General features: G+C 40.2%; 1 protein-coding gene across 5 annotated transcripts in view; it reads left to right on the top strand.

Moving 5' to 3' along the window:
* Positions 1-21,876, top strand: part of CARMIL1 (capping protein regulator and myosin 1 linker 1) — a 312,575-nt gene that overhangs the window by 177,308 nt on the left and 113,391 nt on the right. For all 5 annotated transcript variants that reach the window (XM_072813988.1, XM_072813987.1, XM_072813985.1 and 2 more), the window contains exons 13-17: positions 3,665-3,768; positions 6,155-6,232; positions 6,578-6,654; positions 9,032-9,136; positions 13,937-14,006. In XM_072813988.1, the coding sequence (XP_072670089.1) occupies positions 3,665-3,768; positions 6,155-6,232; positions 6,578-6,654; positions 9,032-9,136; positions 13,937-14,006 (434 nt within the window). The remainder of the gene's footprint in view (positions 1-3,664; positions 3,769-6,154; positions 6,233-6,577; positions 6,655-9,031; positions 9,137-13,936; positions 14,007-21,876) is intronic.

Here is a 21,876-nt window from a genome sequence, read left to right as displayed (position 1 = left end):
TCAACACACATTACAATTTCTTTTACACTGTGATGAGAACTTTTAAGATCTACTCTTAGCAGCTTTCAGATACACAATACGGTATTAACTGTAATCACTGTGCTATGTGGTCTCTTTTTTTTTAAGATAGAGGTGTTTAAAAAAACAAACTTGAATTTATATGTTTAATTTATTTGTTCATTACTGTGAAACAAATAGAGGGATATGGTGATCATTTAACTTCCCAAGGACAAATGTGGGGTTGTCCCATGCCACCACTCACTATGTCTCTATCCTCCAATGTCATGAGGGTGGGAGGTTCACCAGGCAGAACAGAGTTCCTCAAACCCACGTTGCCCATGCCCTTCACAAATAAAGGTCACTACACTACATTTATCTCTTCTCTGCCATAAAGTATGTGTACATTAAAATATGTGTTTTGAGAATTAATATTGTTTAATGATATTCTGACCAAAGAATTTTAAGCTGCCCTTCCTAAAAGATGTGTGTCTTGAAATGTAGGTTGTTTTTTTAATATATAAAAAGGATTTTTTTAAAGGATTTCATTATTCTTGTAGATTTTCCTCTAGTATTTAAAAGGTTTGAAGATTCACAGTAGCTCAGATTACATTGCAGTCTTTTGCTGAATTTGACATTTGTATTTTAGTCCTATGAAAACATTTATATTCATGGCTCCATAATTCAAGTCAGATTTTTTTTTAATTTATCCATAACATCCCCAATGTCTCCAAATACCTTTTCTCTTCCTCAGATATTAGCTAAATGATAGTTTTCTGGATTTCTAGTAAATGTCCTGCTGGTTGCCAGATTATGTCAGTGCAGGGCCATCTGGTACCACCTTTATCCAGCTGTAAACACTCCAGTAATAAATAGGAAAAATAGTCAAAATCACTGGATAGCCAGAATGGAGAATGGCGTGTAACTCTGTGTTTAGTTTGGGTTGTAAGAGCCCTGATTTTTTCCATCCTATATTTTTGTAATTTTCTGCTGTTAGTGTGCCTTTAAACATAAGCCTCACGTGGATGTGGCCTCAAGAGGTAGGGGAGGAAGTCTTTCATTTTGTTTTAGTAGAATGAAGCTGAGCTGAGAATATAATTCTCTTCTGATTCTGTTCAGATGTTGGCCAACTGCCAAGTACCCACACTTGTCAAGAAGCATTTTCCTGTCAAGACTAATTTGACCTTCTAATTTCGGAATTTATTTATTGAGTTTTGTTATACTTCCCTAAGGAAGTGATTTTACAAATGATTTTCTTGATGAAAATTCGCCATGTTTTGGACTCAATTATTCCATTACCGAATATACTAGTACTACTACTAACAGTATACACTGGTGATTTAGGCAATCATAGATGTTACCTTCAGAAATTAGCCTTCTATAGGCCATTGCAAGTTCCTTTTATCCAGCCTAATTAATCAAATCTCCACCTCCTTCATTGCTGAGCTCTTGTTTCTTACCTGATAGAACTGACCTCACTGGATTATGATTATTTGACTGTGTCTCTCACTTGAGGGTATATAGTGTCTGCTGGGTCACCAAAGCCCATGCCTAGTGGACAGTAGGTCTTAGATAAACTTTTGTTGCAGTGAATAAATATTCCCTGGGGAATGCTGATTTTTTCATGCTGGAATTTATTTAGTTTCCTTCTCGATGGTCTTTGAACTTTTTGAGGGCAACGGATGGGTCTGACTTACATATATTTCCCAATCCCCAGAAATTTATAAACAGTTTATGAGCGCTTAATAAATGTTGAATTGATAGCCAACAAATTCTTCCTGGTACTTAACTAAAATATTTTTCACTCTACACTTCTGTCTCCTCTCTGTACATACCCAGAAGCACATTCGTGCCTGATAAATGGCTCAGTAGTCTTTATCAGACACAGAGTGAGTGCAGTCATGTCTTGTGACCCCCCAAAACTGGCGATAAGATAATAATCCTTTCATCAGTGCCATGCACCAAACATTCTAAACTTAGAGCAGAGACCTGCTCCAGTGCGGGGCTGTACCTGGCACCCTCTGCTTTTTTCTTGGAGCGACTCACTAGATCCTGCTATTGTGACCAATTCTGGCTCCCATTGGCAGGCCCTACTGCTCACCCTCCCCACCCCTGTCCCTTATCCTGAGGAAGGCTCTGTGTGAGTGTGGATGAAAACCCCATTCACTGTCTCCCCAGAGGGTGCTTAAGATAGGCTGGGATTTTCAAGAAGAATTTTACTGAAAAAAAAATTTATAAATGTATATCCAGTTTAGAAATAGCCATATTTCCAAAATATACAAATTGAAACTGTGAACTGTAGAAACAGGAAGAGCTGTGCTATGTCCCATATCCCTGTTACTCTAAGAGTGAGCATCAGTGCTACTGTGTATATTGGCATCTTCGAATCCCAGTGAGCCACCAGACTGTCCTGGGCTTCCATTTTGTAGTCACCCCTTTCTTATGCCTTTCCTCCCCCATGGAGAGAAGTGGCCTGAGGAGAACCCACCAACAGGCATGCCCCCATAATGGTTACTCACATAGAAGAGAACATGGCTCTCACCTCACAGAATACTCTTGCCCTTCTTAGGTGTTTATTCTTTGTTTTTTGAGGTGGCAAGAACCCATTCAGTTCAGTTCAGTTGACTTTGACTTGAGCCATTTGTGTTATGTAAGTAGTGTATACAGTGTCAATTACTCATTTTGCCTTTTGATTGCTTCTTACATTGTGTACAGATCGTGTTTTCTTTGTAAAAATCCATTTCCATCTGAATTTTGCCGTAAAGGGATCCCTGGGTGGCGCAGCGGTTTAGCGCCTGCCTTTGGCCCAGGGCGTGATCCTGGAGACCCAGGATCGAATCCCACGTCAGGCTCCTGGTGCACGGAGCCTGCTTCTTCCTCTGCCTGTGTCTCTGCCTGTCTCTCTCACTGTGTGCCTATCATAAATAAAAAAAAAAAAAAAAAAAAATTAAAAAAAAAAAAAAAAAATTGAATTTTGCCGTAAATATGAATTTTTTTTTTTTTTTTTTTTTTTTTTTTTGCCGTAAACATCATGGGCTGCCTGGGTGGCTCAGCAGTTTGGTGCCACCTTCAGCCCAGGACATGATCCTGTAGACCTGGGATCAAGTCCCACATCAGGCTCCCTGCATGGGGCCTGCTTCTCCCTCTGCCTGTGTCTCTACCTCTCTCTTTCTATTTCTCATGAATAAATAAATAAAATCTTTTTTTTTAAAAAAAAGTATGATATATTAGGTAGAACAATTATCTGATTTCTATGTTAACTTCTAAGTACTTTAACTAGGCTGTAGTGCCTGAATACAATCTACATTACTCAAATCCTATACACCAAGTCAGGAACACCGAGTAGAATTAAGAGAAAGGTAGAAGTGACCAGTTAGTCTTGTGTGTACCATTTTAGGACTTCAAAGTCAAATCCTTTCCATCCACATCAGAAGTGGAGCAGAATGAAGCCACCTCTCTCTCTCTCTCTCTCTCTCCCCTACTCCATGAGATGGCTGTGTCTGTGACTAACCTGTTCTTTCTGAGAAGACAGTCCTACCTTTGGGGACAGACAATACTTGTGGCTGACCTCAGACCTGCAGTTTGAGGCAGAGCCATTTATAGAACTCCCAAACCTCATTTTGTTTTCTGGCGTGCAAACTGAGCCTGGATCTTTTCCATGTTGCAGGGGTGAATAGCCTTTCTCAGTCACTGAGTGCCAACCCATTGACTGCCACCACCCTTACCCATCTCGACCTCTCAGGGAACGTCCTTCGTGGAGACGACCTCTCGGTAGGTTTTCCTTTCCTCATGGCCATGTTCAGAGACACCAGATCCCCTGATCCTGAATGATTGTCAAATGTGGCTCTTCTCATCTCCCCTTTTCATGACACTTTCAGATCATTTAGTTATGAGCTCATGAGATATTGTAGAGAAAAATTCTAGAGCTGTCCTTAACTAAATGTAGTTTAGCACACAGATCCCCCGGCCACCCAACATTGCTGAAGTGTGATTCTTTTCGGAAATACTTTTTCTGAAGGACTTTTTTCCCCCTTCATTTTAATCGTTATTGCACCTGTTAAAATTGCCTGATAAGAAAGATTGGAAATGTAAACTGATTTCATCATTAAATAATATTGTTAAGAAGACAGGTGGGTTTGTTGTTATTGTTGTTTTTAGTAGTTTGCTGTTAATAGAAAATATTGGGATGAAGTCCAGTCTTATCTTCCATGAATACAGTAGGGAGAGGAGAGGTCTGGGAAGATATTGGGGCCACTTTTTAAAGAAGTTTGAATTTGAAGGCAAAAAGTTTACCCTCAATGATGAGATTCTTCATGCAGCTGAATTGGTAATATAAATGTTTGGCACATCTTATTGGTACAGTGAACTAGGTATGATCTCACTATCAGATTGAGTGAGTTGTCCCCTCTGGTCACCATGATAGAGTTGAGAAGAAATGCTCCCTTACCTATAGCAAATGTGCATCTTTGCACATTTGTGTGCCTTCTACCTTTGTGTGCCTTCTACCTCTTTATGGGGTTGAAAACCATTGTGAGATTTATTCTAATTTCTCTGTAAAGCAGGGAATATTGCCACAGTTCCTTTGTAGTATCTTTCCCCCTCTCGCTGATAACTTGAACCCATTTTAAGTAATACTGTTTTCTGGTGTGCCATGACTTTCAATGCATTGCTCCATGTTAGTGGTCACCTTCAGTGATGATTCATAAATCTGCTCCCTCCCAATATGAAACAAGGAGTCTGATGTGAAACCACCAAGACATTATGGTGACAGACAAGAGAAATAGAGGGGTAAAAGAGGAGCCCAAAGATTAAGTAATAAGACTCTGCTAACATAGGGGCATTTAGTCACTCAAGGTAGAGTAACCCAGAATTTTTTCACTGGCTGAGAGGGGGTCTTGTACTAGCTTGCCTCTGGGGTAGGAGAGATGGAAGGATGAGGCCTGAGTGAGTGGGTACCCAGCCCTGGACAGGCTCTAGGAGGTTCTGGGAGCCATACAGCAGGTGCAGCGAGGGGCTTACTGGGCCCCTACCTGCAGGGGACCTGCCTCTTTGGAGAGGTGTTGGCCAAGTAGGGTCTTGTCACCAATCGAGGGTGATTAGAGCTCCCCCAGCTGGTGGATGAGAGGAAACCACAGCGCCAGGCAAAGCACGATAGAAGCAGTATCTTTACCGTAGCCAGAACAAATTATTTTTCTGGATCAGAACGTCTCATAATCCAGTCTGTGGTGTGTGTCTAGTTATTCTAAAGTATTTACAGGCTAATCTTTTGCTTCTCTGAATTCCTTAGTAGAGGGATTTTGCTCAAGCATGATATAGCTAAGCCGCTGCACTGAGTCTTTGCTGAGGACAAGGGCATCGCATGTCGGTGTAAGCTTTTTTGTTTTTACAAGGATCTGGTGGCATTCCGTGAAGCTAAGGAGAATTTAGTTATTTTCTTGGTGATAGGAGTTTGGATGCAGCTTATTTTTGATGGACTTTGGGAGTTGCTACTCACACAGGGAAGTGAGGTGGCACTTAAATTTATTGTTTTGATGGCCTTGCACAGGAATAAGGGGAGAGTTTAGACATTGTGACCCTTTGAAACCAGACGTGTCTTACTTATATGTGAGGGTTTTTTAAAGAAACTAAACTAATAGTGCCATCAGACCCTTTCTTGTTAGATTATGAAAGTAAGGATAGAAAAATAGCTGTGTTGGACAGAAGAGAGTATTGCCTGAGACCCATCTTATGGTTCAAATTCAAATTAGTGAAACTTTGAACGTTTTCAAAAATGATTAACATTTTGATAGGGTGAGTGCTATTCAGGTGGAATTTTAATCTCAGCAGTTAAAATTAATTAGCACTGCTCCAAAATTATAAAAATGGAGTTAATCAGGAAAATTAAGTCATGTGTAACAAAAGGGGGTTTGGCAGCCAAGAGTTCATTTGGCCTTTTTTTTTTTTTTTTTTTAAACTCAAACATAATTTTATTTTAAATATTCTTTGGAACTTTGCTCCAGAGAAGGCAAAGGAATGACATGAAATTCTGCTCATTCTCTTGGGAAGAGTAGAGAATGATTATGGGAGGATTTGGGCAACTTCTTTTTAAAATACTAACGTGTGTGTATGTGTGTGTTTCCAGATCCTAATGTGTTTGTTTTTTGTTTTTTATTTCAAGTACATGTATAGTTTTTTGGCTCAGCCGAATGCCATTGCTCATCTGGATTTATCCAATACGGAATGTTCCCTGGACATGGTAATGTTTTTTTCATATCACTCTGGAGGTGTCAGAGCATCCATTTAGATGGGGTACAGAGAAGGCTTTCTCTCTAATAAAATATTCTCTTAGGGGGATCCCTGGGTGGCGCGGCGGTTCGGCACCTGCCTTTGGCCCAGGGCGCAATCCTGGAGACCTGGGATCGAGTCCCACATCGGGCTCCTGGTGCATGGAGCCTGCTTCTCCCTCTGCCTATGTCTCTGCCTCTCTCTCTCTGTGTGTGTGACTATCATAAATAAATAAAAAATTAAAAAAAAAATAAAATAAAATATTCTCTTAGTTCTTGAAATATTTGAAACTAAGAGTGTCTTCTTTCTTCCTCAGGTCTGTGCAGCTCTTCTCCGGGGGTGTCTCCAATATTTAGCTGTGCTCAATCTCTCCAGAGCTGTCTTTTCTCACCGGTATGGGTTTATACCTGCCATCACTGTCATCTAGGAATATCTTCCTCCCAGAGAAGGTCATAGCGATCTGAAAATAGAGCGATAAAGGATGTGTGTTGCACATGAAGGGAGGTGACCTTAAAACATAATCTATCAATATGTTGCCTTGAAAGTGCAAGTTTTTGTTATTTTTTTTCACTGAAGTACGATGGATATTCTTAACACCCCTTTCAGTCTGCTATGTGAACTGTCTAGTAACTGCTTGTCATATGTACACAGGCACTCTCAATACAGTAAAAACTCTTTTAAAAAGGACTTTTCAACAGTGAACTTGGAAGCAAGTATAAACTCCCCCTGGGAGCTTATGGCTAGCTCCATGCATTTAAAAAAAATTTTAAAAAAGATTTATTTATTTATTTATTTATTTATTTATTTATTTATTTATTTATTTATTTATTTTAGAGAGAGAGAGAGAGAGAGATCGCACACAGGAGGGAGGGGCAGAGAGAATTTCAAGCAGATTCTGTGTGGAGCCAACACAGGACTCTAATCCCATGACTGTGAGATCCTGACCTGAACCTAAATCAAGAGTTGGCCACTTAACCACCTGAGGCACCCAGGTGCCCCCTTTGTGATGACTGGTCTTCAGTAGAGCTATTGAGCTTACTAATAAATCACCTTGTCTTCCAAATGAGAGGTTTTATTGAATACCTAGCACCTTACCTAGGTACAATCCTAGCAAGCCTTAGTAATTATCTTGAAATTGATGTATTTACATTGAGCTGTGGACTGTCCGCCAGGCTATGCATACTTTTGTTCATAAGCATATCAGTCAGAATAGGATAGATTGCTTCATAATAACAAATGTCCTCCCTTCCCACCCCCATCTCCATGGCTTTCAGCAGTCATAATTTTGTGACACGTCCCTTGTAGGCTGGACAAATTGCCTTTATTCTGGAAGGCAGATCTCTAGCCACACAGCAGAGGACCAAGAATTACGGCTCATGCTGGCTGGGAAAGCTTCTCTCTGAAAGTCATACACATCACTTCTATTTTATGTGATGTCCCCTTGCCCAAAGTGACTCTCATGACCAAGCCTGCCAGTGGGTGGGGTGATGAGGCATCATCTTCTCACAGAAAGGGGCAATGGATATTTGGAAACATTGGTACAGTAGACACCAGACAAAGTAGTAGTAGGAGAACGTATATTCAGAGAATATTTTAACATTTGCTAACAAAAAACAAACAGGAGCGCATAAGCTTATATTGTTCCACTATTTGGAACCAGAGTTCATTGGAAACATCTAACATGTATTCTACCAGAATTTTCTTTCCTCTTAAATTTATTTTCAACCTCTTAGAGGTTCTGCTTGTTTTAAAATTATCTTGTTTTAAGAACTTTTTTCTAATATTGACAGGTTTTCCTGGACCTCTGTACAAGAAATATTGTTGAATGTTATATGGTTGAGCTAGACCTGGCCTGGCCTCTGCCCTCAGTCTCTGTGAATCCACCCACAGAGTGTGAATAACTACCATTAAATGAGTGTTTACTCTTCATCAGGCTAGTGCTTTATACATGTGGATTTACTCAATCATGCCATCAATTCTGGCAGATAGAACAAAACAAGCAGAGGGTTCACATTCCAACTTTGACCCTGGGATCTTGTTTTTCTAAAACTCTCATAGTATGGCGTTGACTCTGCCTCTTTTTCGAGATGTATGATTTCTACTATAACAACAAGGGCACATATTTGGAATTTACAGCCATCTCCTTTGGAGTTTTGTCTTTATTTTAATATTTGGCTTGAAATTATTATATTTGCCCGATGGCGGAAGAGCTGAGCAGGCCATTTGCCTTGCAGGCTTCATGCCAATCAGACTTTCTGTGTTGTTCCTCGGTTCAACATCCGGTCGCATATTATTGAATCTAAGACATGCCACATCCAAGAGTATTGCCAAAGTGCATGTAGTAATTCTAAGTATTCAATGCCACCCAGGGGGAAAGCTCTTTAAATTGTGAGAAATCTACATCTCCTTTGACCTCTAATTTCTTAAAAACTCAAACAAGGAGATCTGTGGGCAAACACACTGAGTTCATTGGCTGCGATTAATAGCAATAGTTTTAAAGACTTAACTTAATATCTTAACTTCTTAATAGTTTTTAAGACTTAACTTTAATATCTTAACTTCTCTTGCATCATTCCTTTGATGGCATTGGATATATTTAGCTTCAAGGCATTTTGTTTCTTTTTACCTTTAAATTTCTCCCAAAAACGTTATGGATTCATGGGTTATTTCCCAGTGTCTGAATAACCAATGGGTAATTTTGCCAATCTGGGAGTGGGGTACAGGACCAGAGGTGCAAATGCTAGCATGACTCTCGTGTTTTGTTTTTTAGGAAAGGAAAAGAAGTACCCCCATCCTTCAAACAGTTTTTCAGTAGCTCCCTGGCTCTGATGCAAATCAACCTTTCAGGCACAAAACTGTCTCCTGAGCCCTTAAAGTGAGTGGTCAATTAATTTTCACCAGAACTTTTAACGTTCAGTTTGTTATTATGAATGTACTTGAAGAAGATGACACATAATCCTAAAACAGACGGCGCAGATGAAAATGCCTTTCTAACTTGTAACTTGGGACACAAAAGGAAATCACATTCTTTTTGAGTACATTGTGCACTGTTGATATTATTGCATCTTCTGTTTAAAAAAAAAATCTTCCTTTGGTTTGTGACCTTGGCAGTTGTCACTGATCTTCTATAAATGTGCACTCAGATGCTGTTTCCTTTATGTTAACCTCTGTTCAGCCTGTTTTAGGTGTATTCATATATGTGTGTTCTACTCAATATTTATTCTACATATTTCTCCTAACCTTAATAAATTCTATACACAGTGTGTATGCAGCAGAGTCGGTTTTTAGGTGCTTTAGTTACTGAATTACCTAGGTCGGTATAGGCTATCTATCTGGTGTTTTTATTTGGCAGTCAACTTAGGTAATGGGTTAACATTCCTAGTGGTGGAGTTAAACTCTTTAACTAAAATATGGCTTGAGGATAATTTATCATCATTGAAATTTCTGTTCACCATTGCCAGAAATAATCAAAAGGGCTATAGCATCAAATTCTCTTTAAGTCTAAAGAACATATTTTCAAGTAGTTAAGAGTACGTACATGTTGCATACGCTCAAATGCATACACAGATTTCTCCTTTCCCCAGTTGGCATGTAAATCAGCATTTAATTTGTATGAAATGTTAAAATTAATGTCTGCTATTCATTTTACTAGAAAATTAATCTTTATCTAATTTGTGAGTTGCCTTTTTTCTCTTTGAGAGGTGTTTAATTCTTTTTTTTTTTTTTTTTTTTTGAGAGGTGTTTAATTCTTGATTGCAGTATCTCACATGGCACCATAGGACTTAAACAATGAATGTCTTTAAGGACAGTAGATCTAGTCAAGTACGAAGAAAAAAATCCAATGGATATGGCAGCCTTTTGTTTTGTTTTGTTTTAAACATTGAATTGATATATTGAAGGTCTATAAATGTAACAGCTACAGATAGTAAAAGCCTCATGATGAGACTCTTTGTGTGGATATTAATTAAACTAATGGAATCAGTATTCTAAAAGGGGATCCATTATAATTTAGTCATATTTACTTATTCATTCATTTAACTAATATTTATTGAGCATTTGAAGTGTGCCAGACAAGAAGGTGGTACTGGGCAGAAAGCAAATCCACACTTGATCCTTGTCCTCATTGTACCAATAGGAGATCAAAACAGTTTTAGTGACAGGTGCACAGCATTCCAATTCTTTTAATGTTCTTGATCCTGTGAAATGTAGAGTAGCACTTGATTGATTAGCATTATTGATTTTATAGAATGTTCCATACCACCACAGTGCTGGATTTTACTGTATTGTTTGTTTGTTTGTTTGTTTGTTTAATTTTTTTATTCACGAGAGACACAGGGGGCGGGGCAAAGACACAGGCAGAGGGAGAAGCAGGCTCCATGCAGGGAGCCTGACGTGGGACTTGATCCCGAGACTCCAGGGCCATACCCTGGGCCGAAGGCAGGCACTAAACCGCTGAGCCATCCAGGGATCCCCCACTGTATTGTTCATTATAGAGACTTACTGATAAAAAAAAATCATACCTCAAAGTGAACTTTGTAATTGTTAAATCTTGTGACCTGTTGTTATTTATGTGAACATCTAATAGTGTCCTGTAAGTGGTCTCTTCAGCTCTGTGTTTTGCTTAATAAAAATTTTAATATGAGGGAACAGGCTCCATGGCTGAAGAGTCTGTAAGCAAAATTCCATATGTACATTTAATGTAATTCTATACCTTGAAAAGATATAACAAAACTAAGGTGTTCGGGTTTACCTGTGAGGTGGGGGGAATGGAAGAGAACTTGCAAAGCAAGACCCCAGTTTAGACACTGGGTCTCTGCTTGTATGTGGGCCGTAACCATCAGTGTTGACAGCACCTGTGAGCAGGCGTTGTGGGATTCCTAGTTTAGAGTGGAGGAAATGGAGGCCCAGGAAGCTACGTAATTTGCCCAAACTCACAGTCACAGGTTGGGTTTCCCGTGAAGCAGATGTTAAGATGGAGCACAAGATGTAGGAGATGGAGGCTGGGACATCCTGACCCTGTGTCCATCAGTCCTTGGTCTGTAGTCTGCCTCTGGAAGGATATGGCCTGGGACATGACATTTGCTTCAGCCAAGGCCACCGCTGATGAAGACTGACTGCCGAGGGGGTTCTGGGAGGTGCATCGCAGTGTCCACTGCCACCACCAGCTGCCACCAGCTGAGGACGTGCCTGCCCCGCCACTTTCCCCTGTACCAAGAGGGGTAGATGGAGGCCTTAGCTTGCTGAAAGATTGGGGGTCAGCAGCCATCAGAAAATATGCTAAAGCAATGCACCTTCTTTTGAGAGAAACCTGTTGTGCTCGCTTCGGCAGCACGTTACTAAAATTGAGAGAAACCTACTAAGTTTGGACATAACAGTATTCTGCAGAAGTATTCTTCTATTTGGGGCTGCTTCAAAAGCAGTGGAAAGCATATGACTGCTTACTTCAGAGCTGCGCTTTCTCCTTGCAGTCCATGATGAAGTATTTCAGTTTTAGTAAAGAACATGATGACATTGTTCCTTGGTGTTTTCTAAAGTCTTCAGAACAGCATGGTCCTTGTCTGTCCTGAGGATGCTCCTTGTCCTGCGTCACGCAGAGTAAGGCCCGAGCTCCTGTGTCCTGCTCACGCTGGCACCTTCACTTCGTTCCCCCTCGTCTCTACTTCCCAGTGCCCTCTTGGCTCCCTTTCACATGACACCCCTTCTCCCCATCTCCTGGGCTGAGGTTTTTTTTTTTTTTTTTTTAGATTTTATTTATTTATTAATGAGAGACACAGGGAGGCAGAGACATAGAGGGAGAAGCAGGCTCCCAGTGGGGACCCTGGGATCACGACCTGAGCCAAAGGCAGATGCTCAACCACTGAGACACCCAGGTGCCCCTCAGACTGAGTATTTTTAAGAACCCTATTGCACGTGCTACTCAAAAGTCGTAACTAGCCTCACATATCCAGAGCCAGTGAAATGAGATACAAATTCTTCTGTTAACCAGGATTGCAGTTGGAGGATTAAAGAGGACAGTCGTGAAGACAGGTTTCCTTCCATCCCTGGGTTAAAAGTAATAAGGCTTCCTGCTGTAGGGCTTTCCCCAGCACATGCCAGGCTTTGTAGCTGTTCTGTCTGGCTTTGTTTTGCAATTGCTGTGAATTGTTTGTATTTAGAGCCTCGGGAGCTGTTCCCTCCTCATGGCTGGTCTTCGGTACTATCCGTGTGTCAGTATCTTAATGTGCACCATTGTTTCCTCAGCCTTCATCTTCGCGTAAGACCAACAGGAAGAATTTCCCTCCCACTGAAGCATTGTAAGAATATAGTGTTAAAATATGTGGCTAGGTTCTAGAACCCCAGCACTTATTAAAACAAGAAGGGACCTCTTTGGTCATGTGCTGACTCTCCCATTTTGCTGATGAGCACCTGAGATAGGAGAAAAGCAGCGTGTGATGTCTCAGGAGCTACGACGTGGTCAGTACAGAGCCAGGACTTGGGGACTGGCCTTGGGCTTCTCCGTCTCAGGCGATTTCAGCCGCTCAAGACTGCCCCCAAGAAGGAAAGGGGGGATAGAAGGGGGTTGGTGGGAAGCACTGGTTAGGGAAAGAGAAGCAATTTAGTAAATAATTAAGCAGGAGTATGCGCCCAGGTGACATCTGCCCAGCCTTTCCCACCTCACTCTTACCCCGGGGTATTTTTGGAGTCTACTGGGTGCAGTCCCTTTTCCTGGGAACATTGAGAACAGGTGGTGGGCCCCCGCCTCCTGGTTCCACCCACTGGTACTTCCTCCTATATGCCTATGATGTGTGCCCACCATTGCCCGTCCCTGAAATCAGGAGCTCTCTGGTGCTCACCTGTGTGCTTCTCCCAGGACCTGGTGCAGGTCTGATCCCTTCGGTGTGACTGATGGATGTGTGCACATGTGTAAAATGTCTGCATCAAGCCTGCCAAAGTGCATGATTGTACAGGACTGACTTGTACAGGTGGAACCAATTCATTGTTTTAGAGATGTGATCCATGTGATGAGTCCAGCCTCCTCGACGTGCAAATCAGAAAATTCCTTTCCACGGTGCTGATGCAGTTTGCCCCGACACCAGCTAGTGGTGGCCAGCTGGACAGGCAGGATCCTGGACTCAAGGCTCCAGACTTGTGCCTTCTCTCTTACCTCCTGCTGTAAATGCTTAGAAAAACAAAACAAAACAAAAAACAGCCCTCTGCATAGACCGTAATTTCCTATGCTAGATAGTACAGAGCCTGACTTCTTCATAACCTGTTCCTTAGGGAAAACCAGTGTTATTTTGCTACTGTGATAACAATTGCCTAATAATTTCAGAAACAATATTAAAGGTGTTCTTAAGCAGATGCAGGTGGGAACTGATCTGTGATGAACACAATTTAATTTCAGTGTGCAGTTAGGAGTACTGTTGGTTTATTTGCATAGGAAAAGCGGTCCTGGAAGGTCATGCATTCTTATTACGTCCACTGCCCGTCAAACAGAAGAATGTTGCAGCATCATTTTCTCACGGAGTCTGGGAGGCAGAAATGCGGTCGGGATTTTAAAACCTGAGGTGGTGCTTGGTGCTTGACCTGTGGTTCGGAAAAGCATTCTTCCTTCTCTGGGCTTTATTCAGCATGTGACTATGTTTTGGGGCAACGTGTGGAATTTGTATCTAATGTGTGTGTTTTCTCCCCTCAGAGCACTGTTGTTGGGCCTGGCTTGCAATCATAACTTGAAGGGAGTTTCTCTTGATCTCAGCAATTGTGAGGTAAGAACACATTTAGACTATGGAATGGAAGAGATTATAATACCATCAAAATTGCTTTGCCTTTTTCCTGGAAAAAGTGTGAGACTGAATCTGGAGGGTTCAGAAAAACACACATTTTATAGATGTCTCTGATGTTCTGCATTTTGCAAGTTTTATCTACAAACAGCCATAGAACACCATTCAGAAAGCATTTGAGTGGGTTTTTAATGACTTAGGGATTTGTTTTGTTTTGTTTTTATTCATTCTTAGTGCCAGTTGCTTAAATATCTTATGATGAAGGCTTTAGATAGAAAAGCCATAAACTAGCTTTACTGTTATGAAAAACGTAACATTCTGCATTCCTTGCGGGGCACAGATGCCTGTAATCTGACATGAGTTCAGAGACTGTGAAAGAGAATGGCTGTGGTGTCATTCATCTTATTTTTTTAAGATCTTGATTTAAAACAGGAAAATTAAGATGCTTCTCAAAATTCTAACAATTGCAGACACTTCCTTTCAAAGAATACCAAGATAATTTGAGACTAAAAACCTCTACATTTTAGAGGGTACCTAAAAAGTCTTGAGACGTTCCTTTTATGTGGAGACCAGTAAGGAAATACCCAGGTACAAATCATGGGGCCCCTCCAGAGCCTGACTTTAACCCCATATGTCATACTTGGTTTCTTCTGGAGGTTATGTCCTTTCATTTCTGTACCTGGGCCTGTGTACCCACTCTTCTCTCCTTCTGGCTCATGTTTGGTGTGTCCCACTTCTTCTCCAAGGCTCCCGTCTCTGAGGAGTGAGGTCAAGTCCAGTTTCCTCCATGTCTGTGTCAGATTCCGAGGGTTCAATTTGAATTTGGTCTCAAATGATATGCGGTCCTACATGAATTAGATGATACCTCAAAATCTCAACACCTATATCTGCAAAATGGAGGCAACATTAGTGCCTTACCTGGTGGCTAGTGTTATGGAGTTTAAAGGAGCTCTTCTTCATCTGGGGCATCTGGGACATATAAAAGTTATTTGTTTTTATTGTTTATCTGTTTGTAGAATTTCTCCCCTGACTGCTTCATTCCTTTGTGATCTTATTCTTTTTCTGATTGTCTGGTACTTTTCTGCACTGTCAAATTTTCATGTGTAAGTCAGTGTTGTTTGTTTTAAAAATGTATTTATTTATTATAGAAAGAGAGAGAGAGAGAGCATAAACAGGGGTAGAGGGAGAGGGAAAGAGAATCTCAGACTCCCCACTGAGCACAGAGCCCAACGTGGGGCTTGATCTCAAGACCCTGAGATCATGACCTGAGCCGAAATCAAGAGTTGAACACTCAACTGACTGAGCCACCCAGGTAGCCGTATTGTTCCTTTATTTATAAAGACAGACCATATAATAGAAACCAAGTTTGGAAATATGAATTAATTGTTTACCAATACTTTCTTAAGGAATGTGGCATTAATTAAAACTTTTGTTTGGGGGGAGGAGTAAGAAGAATGGGGGTAGGAAGGATTATTCTATTAAAAAAAAAAGCAAATTCGTACAAACTTGATTGCTCTACTAGCTCACACTACTGAATGACCCAAACCTTTTACTATCCTCATTAAATATAGTGATTCCTATCAGTACAACATCTTCCATTTAATTCTGTGATCAAAATAGAAAGGGACATAAGTGATCATATGGTTCCCATACTTAGGGATGAAAAAAGTAAGGTCTAAAGAAGTTGAAATGATCAGCTTGCTAATGGCAGAGTATGATGAAAATGTGCTTTCCTGATTGTTGTTAATTATACAGGTAATTATTAGAACATCAAATGTGATTAAGACATTTACTTCTCAAATAAGTTGTTAGGTTATCATATGCCCAAAGAATACTGTGTTATATTGCTATGTCACTTGTTTTTAAACTTCTTTATCATCCCACTGGGAATAATGTTCAAAGACTGTTCTATTTGGTGAACTGTATAAAATTGACATTTTTGTAGGTCAAAATGGTAGACTGTTGACAATTTCATTAGGTTCCACCAAATGGCTAATAGACCTTTTTCCTTTATGATTTTTTTGTTACTAAGGTGGGAATCCAGATCAAATGATTGCTCTCTGATGTTAGGGTTGGCCGTTAGGATGATGGCAATTACAACTTTATTTTGGCCATTCACTTACAGATTATATGATACAGTGTTACTGCTGAGAAATGGGAACCCTTCAGACTACCTTAGAACCCTTAGTACCGTGCTCTCCCACCATCTTAATGCTTGAATCACAGTTCTGGTGGCCACATTTATAAAGTCACGTTATCTTGCTGCTTGTGGAAATTGATGAAACACAAAGTTATTTTTCTAAATTAAGGTGTCTTGTCATATTTTTCTTCTTACAGATGGGTGTCCAAATCTAACTAGGTTTCTCTTTGCTTCTCTCCATGATAAAGTAAATCTCCCCTGGAAAGGTGTTAGGGGTTATGATATTATCTGCGTAGAATGCTTGGCCATTTTGAGTATTAACTGATACCCTTTTAATTATTTGATACTTCACAGTTTAGGTAGTGCTCTTAGAAAAAGTCTTTCACCAACTTGGATGTTTGAAATTATTCATGTGTATATTTTTTTCTTTTCTTTCTCTCTTTAGCCATAGTAGACACAATCCCCTCTACTGTTAGCATGCCCATCAAAATCATGCAAAAATTCAGCACTTAATGTTCCCTTATGATCAGATAAATTGCCCCACCTGTGGTGGTAGGGGATGAAACTTCTCTCTGATGCCATGTCATCTTGGAAATCTTCCACAGTGACCCAGGATGAGGGGCTGACCTGAAAAGAGTCAGTCCAAAGTGTAACACTGGATATTTCCTGATGTGGGCACCAAACAAGTTCACGGTCCCCCAATGATGCCTCTAATATGACAGTCTACCCAGCCATGGAAGCAAAGGACAAATGTGATGTAACATGAAGTTTTTGTATTTTATTATGAAATAGCTACTTGCCATTGGTTAATTTTAAAATCAGGTTTGTGTGGGTGTTACAGAAGATAAATGGCCATCACTTAAGACAGTGGTTGAGTTTACTGGGAGGGGAGAAGGAAGTAACTTTGAAGTCAGAATTACATGTTTACAGAGATGAAAAGAGGATATGGTCAGTGATATTGTAATAGTGTTGTAGGTTATCAGATGGTGACTCCACTTAGCATTCTGAGCATTTAATGTACAGAGTTGTTCAATTATCCTCACCTGAAACAAACATGTACACTGGACACTGTGTGTCAACTACACTTGAGTAGTTTTTTTTTTTTAAGTGTCTACATAGGAAGCTTAGAATAACTTTACTTATGGAAATGATTTTTAGTTTTTACCATTGCTGGTCCCTTCACTGTCCATGCTCACCTCTCTGGTGACTTGTCCCTGTGGTCCTCAGAGGACTTCTGTATTTCCCCGAAAGAGGCACTTCACGTTCATCAGTTTGAATGAGAGAGGAGATTTATGCTAAATGCTGTTTAAAAATAAAAGTACCATGTAGCTGTTTATAAATTATAGAATTGCTTTCCTCCAAGCAAACATCATTGGTATTTGGACACCTAAGTCCAGAATTTGAGGCTGCAATCTTTGGATCTGTGAGGGCAAAGCTAATAAGTATGGAAATTAAGCTTTCATGTACAGATAACGTCTCCACTTAGAGAAAAAAGCATCTGCATTCCTTAAGATGTTCCACATGAATTATGTTTACCAGTTTGTTTTCTTTCCCTCGGTCTTTTTAGTACCCAAAAGGGGTCATCTCTCTAGGAAAAGAATTACAAGTAGTCCTGGGAGACAAAAGGGGGTCATGACCAAGGGTTGGTACACTGAAATCAGTAAAGCGCCCTTTGAAGTCTGGCTAGGCCACTTGGCTTGCATTTTCTCACCTGTGGAATGGAGACCATAATAGCTCCCGGGGATTTGGCACCCTGCTGAGCCCGGCCTGTGTGAGCCATCCTCTGGGGAGGAAGAGAATGACTACTGTGAAGCCTTATTTTGAATGTAAGAATTTACAGCAAGAGTCAGTACGGCCTTTCTAAAAATCTTTATTTAGAAGTATTAAGATTCTGGATTTTCCGAAATATTTTTGGGAATTGCCTTCAAAGCCATTTTCAATCTTTCAAGAAGAATTAGTCTCATCAATTTATAGTCCCACCTGATTTGGGACGCAAAACTGTATTACCCTCCACGGCCAGACTTGTACCCTGAATGGCCTGTGGCTATCCTCATTCACTCTCACAGGGTAAGGATTCAGCATCCTTGTGGATGTTCAAAGATATGTGTCCCGTTGCCCTCAAGGTTCATTCCAAAAGAAGTGTTTTACAACTGTTTTATATGGTAGTAGTGAAATTGGCGTGCGGATGGATTCTCTCCACACACCTGTCTACCTGAAGGGAGCCAGTGGCTCCGTCATTCTGGCCTGTGTAGAAATGTCACCATGGTCTTACTGCAGGAGCAGAATAGAGAAATGCTGCTGCTGAATTCCTCCAGCTCACGGTCCTTCCAAGTGAGAGAGAAGAATCTCCAAGACCTCAGAAGTGATGCAAAGTTGTAGGTCTGGGTGTAGAGTCCGTTCTTTTAAGCAGAAACTTTCCTGCACATGATTCCACAATTCCCGCCAGGGTGCTGAGGAGCAGCAGATCAGATCATTTGTAATGATTAGGACATTGCAGCACCGGAATAGAAACTTCTGAGGCAATTCTGTCCAATGCGATAGTGGTTCACCCACCTTTGAGGTGGAAGGCAGGTGTGCTGCGATGCAGGTGGGTACCTTCCACGGTTGTACCCCCCAGGGATCAGCTTCCTGTTGGGCCCAGGGTGGGAGGCAAAGCAAAAACTGTTGTCGCAGCAGGAAGCATATAGGAAGCAAAATAAAACGCACAACTGTTTGCTCCTTAGAAATGACTACTTATATCTGTCTTTTTGGGTTCCAAATTGCCTTTTGGCATCAGACCCCACTTAACAAGAGGACATTTTGAGTCCGCTCTTGTCAAACCACTTTTTGTCCTTGGAGAAACCGATACACTATTCACAGTTTGTTTTCTTTTAAAGAGTTTATTTATTTATTCATGAGAGACACAGAGAGAGAGGCAGAGACACAGGCAGAGGGAGGAGCAGGCTCCCTGTGGAGGGCCTGATTTGGGACTTGATCCAGGAACTCCGGGATGACGCCCTGAGCCAAAGGCAGACGCTCACCCGCTGAGCCACCCGGGCGTCCCCGCTGTTCACAGCATAAAGTGAGAAAATTTCCCAGGATAAAAATTATTTTTTAATTGAAATTGGGACCCCTGTAGAAGAAAAATGCTAATTTGAGGGATTATTTTATATTTAGAATATATATTTTATATTTTGTCACATCTTTTTAAATGGCAAGTGATCTAGAGGAAGGAAAATGAATTTTTTTTAAGATACTGTTTATTTTAGAGAGAGAGCAGAAGGTGGGGGTGGGAAGAGGGAGAGAAGCAGACTTCCTGCTCCATCCTCCAGCCCTGAGATCATGACCTGAGCTGAAATCAAGAGTTGCATGCTCGACCGACTGAGCTACCCAGATGCCCCAAAGGAAAATGAATTATTAAAAATTCTGTCTAGATTTTAGTTTTCTGCTTCTCTTGTCCTCATTATGGCTATTTGAGTATTAGATGCAACTATTCTCTTAGAACTGTGAGTAACATCTACCTTTCTTGAGCAAGAGAACACTTCTCTGTTGAAACAAATGTGAGTTTATTTTTAACATTTCAAAAAGTATTCAGTGATTCAGTCACATTTACTCCTCTTTGATCTTGCTTTCTTTTAAATAATGCTAGTGTGTGGGATCCAAATGAGGGTAATTTAAAAACCAGTTTTACATGCACACATGCAGACATAGCCTCTCATTATGCAAATTTCATTTAAAAGGATTTTCATTTACAGTAATGGAAAAGCTTTTACTGTTTTAGGAAAGCCTTAGCTTTGGGGCAGTTTTAGGCATTTAATAACCTGTGAATTCAATTGAATGTTCTTGGTACCTGAAGATAAGTTATTTTATTAGTTAAAGTTTTGATTTGGGTTTTGGGAGCGGATTTTTAGTTGCAAGCGTTTTTCTAACCCTTTTTTTCATAATAAATTGATAAAGGCTTCGGCTTCTCTGCTCTGCTTACTGCTGATAATGTGCTTTTATTTTTTCTCCTTGGGCTTTCCTTAGCTTGGCCACTGTGTAAGTACTTTATAAATCAATAAATTAAGGTCTGTTGATATATTTGATTGGTTTTTAACTATTGGAAGAATGTTAGTTTTATGGCTATATGCTACAAATATTATCAGTCAAGAGTATTTATAAAATAAACAGAATTGAGCACTTAAATGTCACCTGTATTTTCCATATCTGTAAATGGAATATTGTTACTGTACTTGATAATAATGAGATATTTTCTTGAAGAAATTTTACTTCTCTGCAGAGACATTGCTAACAGCAAATAATCACATTGTGAAGATTTTATGCACTTATGTTTATCTTCTGAAGAGCATTTTTTCATGCTCTAAAAGCCAAATTATGTTTCTTTGAAGTGTTTGCTTAAAATATTTTTTGCTTTAACTTTGACATAGTCTGTATACACATTCACATCTTCAAGTATTAACAAGCTATTATCTGGAGCATTGCTTCTCAAAACTATATGTGGTGAAGAATTTGGTTGTTGTGTTTTTATTTTTTAATTTCCATTCTATCATAAACCAGTACTTTTGCAAAAAATGTAATAAAAATATATAGAAAAAGATTTAAAAAGACATAAAAATATAAGCCCTCAATTTTTGTTAATTGATGCAACAGACCTCAAAGTATTATTACTCAGATTTTTAATATATTCATAGTCAATTTCTGCATCTATTTTACCCAAGACCAGTAGCAAACTTTGCAGACTGCCATCAGTCTGGGGACTACACTCTGAACTGCAGGCTGCTGGGGCGAGTCTAGAGATGATGTGATAAAGATGGACTCCGGGTTTGTGGGTCAGCTGGAGAGCACCTGGGAGTACAAGCAGTGTAGTAAAATGGGCCTTCTGCCTTGGCAGCCGCTGCACACACTGCGTTCTAAGCCCCTCAACTGGAGTTAGTTGGTCTTGGTTTCCCTAAAGCTTGAAGACCAACCTCCTGGGCAGGTCTGCCCCTTTACAGTTCATGTCAGGCCCCACAGAGTGATCTGCTGCCACCGTAGAAAGTAGAGAAGGCTGAATTTAAACACCTCATCTGAAATACTCCTGAATAAATAACAATCCCAAGGATCTGATCTGTGTGAAAACTGCCTGACACCCAAGCAGCCATGGAAATGAACAGGTTTTGGTTCTGGGTAGCATAAAAATATTGCATGTAAAACAGTGAATTGGTTCTTTAAATTCTTACATCAAAACTTGCACAAGTAGGAAGTAGCATTTTGCATTTTACACTTGGTATAGCAGCTTAGATAAATTTTAATGTTCTTACATTGGTAGAGAAACCAGGGTACCTAATAGGTTCCCAGAAGGTGATCATTTCTTTCCCTTATGAAATAGTAAGTTTGCTGAGCAAAGAGGCCACATCTTGGGAAATTTTCATCCTTTACAATCCTTTACATATAGTAGGAACTCAGATATTTGAAAACAAAAAGATCTTCTGATCTCTGTAGATATGCTTTTGGTTTCCTGGGAAAAGATGCAAAGTATTGACTTTTATAGGTTGCCGGTCTTTGTAAAATAAATGAGGTTATAAAATGAGAATTAGTTTTGCTATAAGGCAACCATAATATTTTAAATTATTCTAACATCTTTCTTTCTTCTGTGGCTCATTGAGTTTGTACAGATCATTGTAATCACCTTGAGCTGTTTACTTTGTAATACTGAGACCACACACACTGTTTCTGTGGGACAACAGGCTGGGTCTC

This window comes from Canis lupus, chromosome 37, assembly GCF_048164855.1.
Source record: "Canis lupus baileyi chromosome 37, mCanLup2.hap1, whole genome shotgun sequence".
Taxonomy (NCBI): Eukaryota; Metazoa; Chordata; class Mammalia; order Carnivora; family Canidae; genus Canis; species Canis lupus.
Note: the sequence above shows the minus strand (reverse complement) of the source record. Positions and strands in the feature narration are given on the sequence as shown.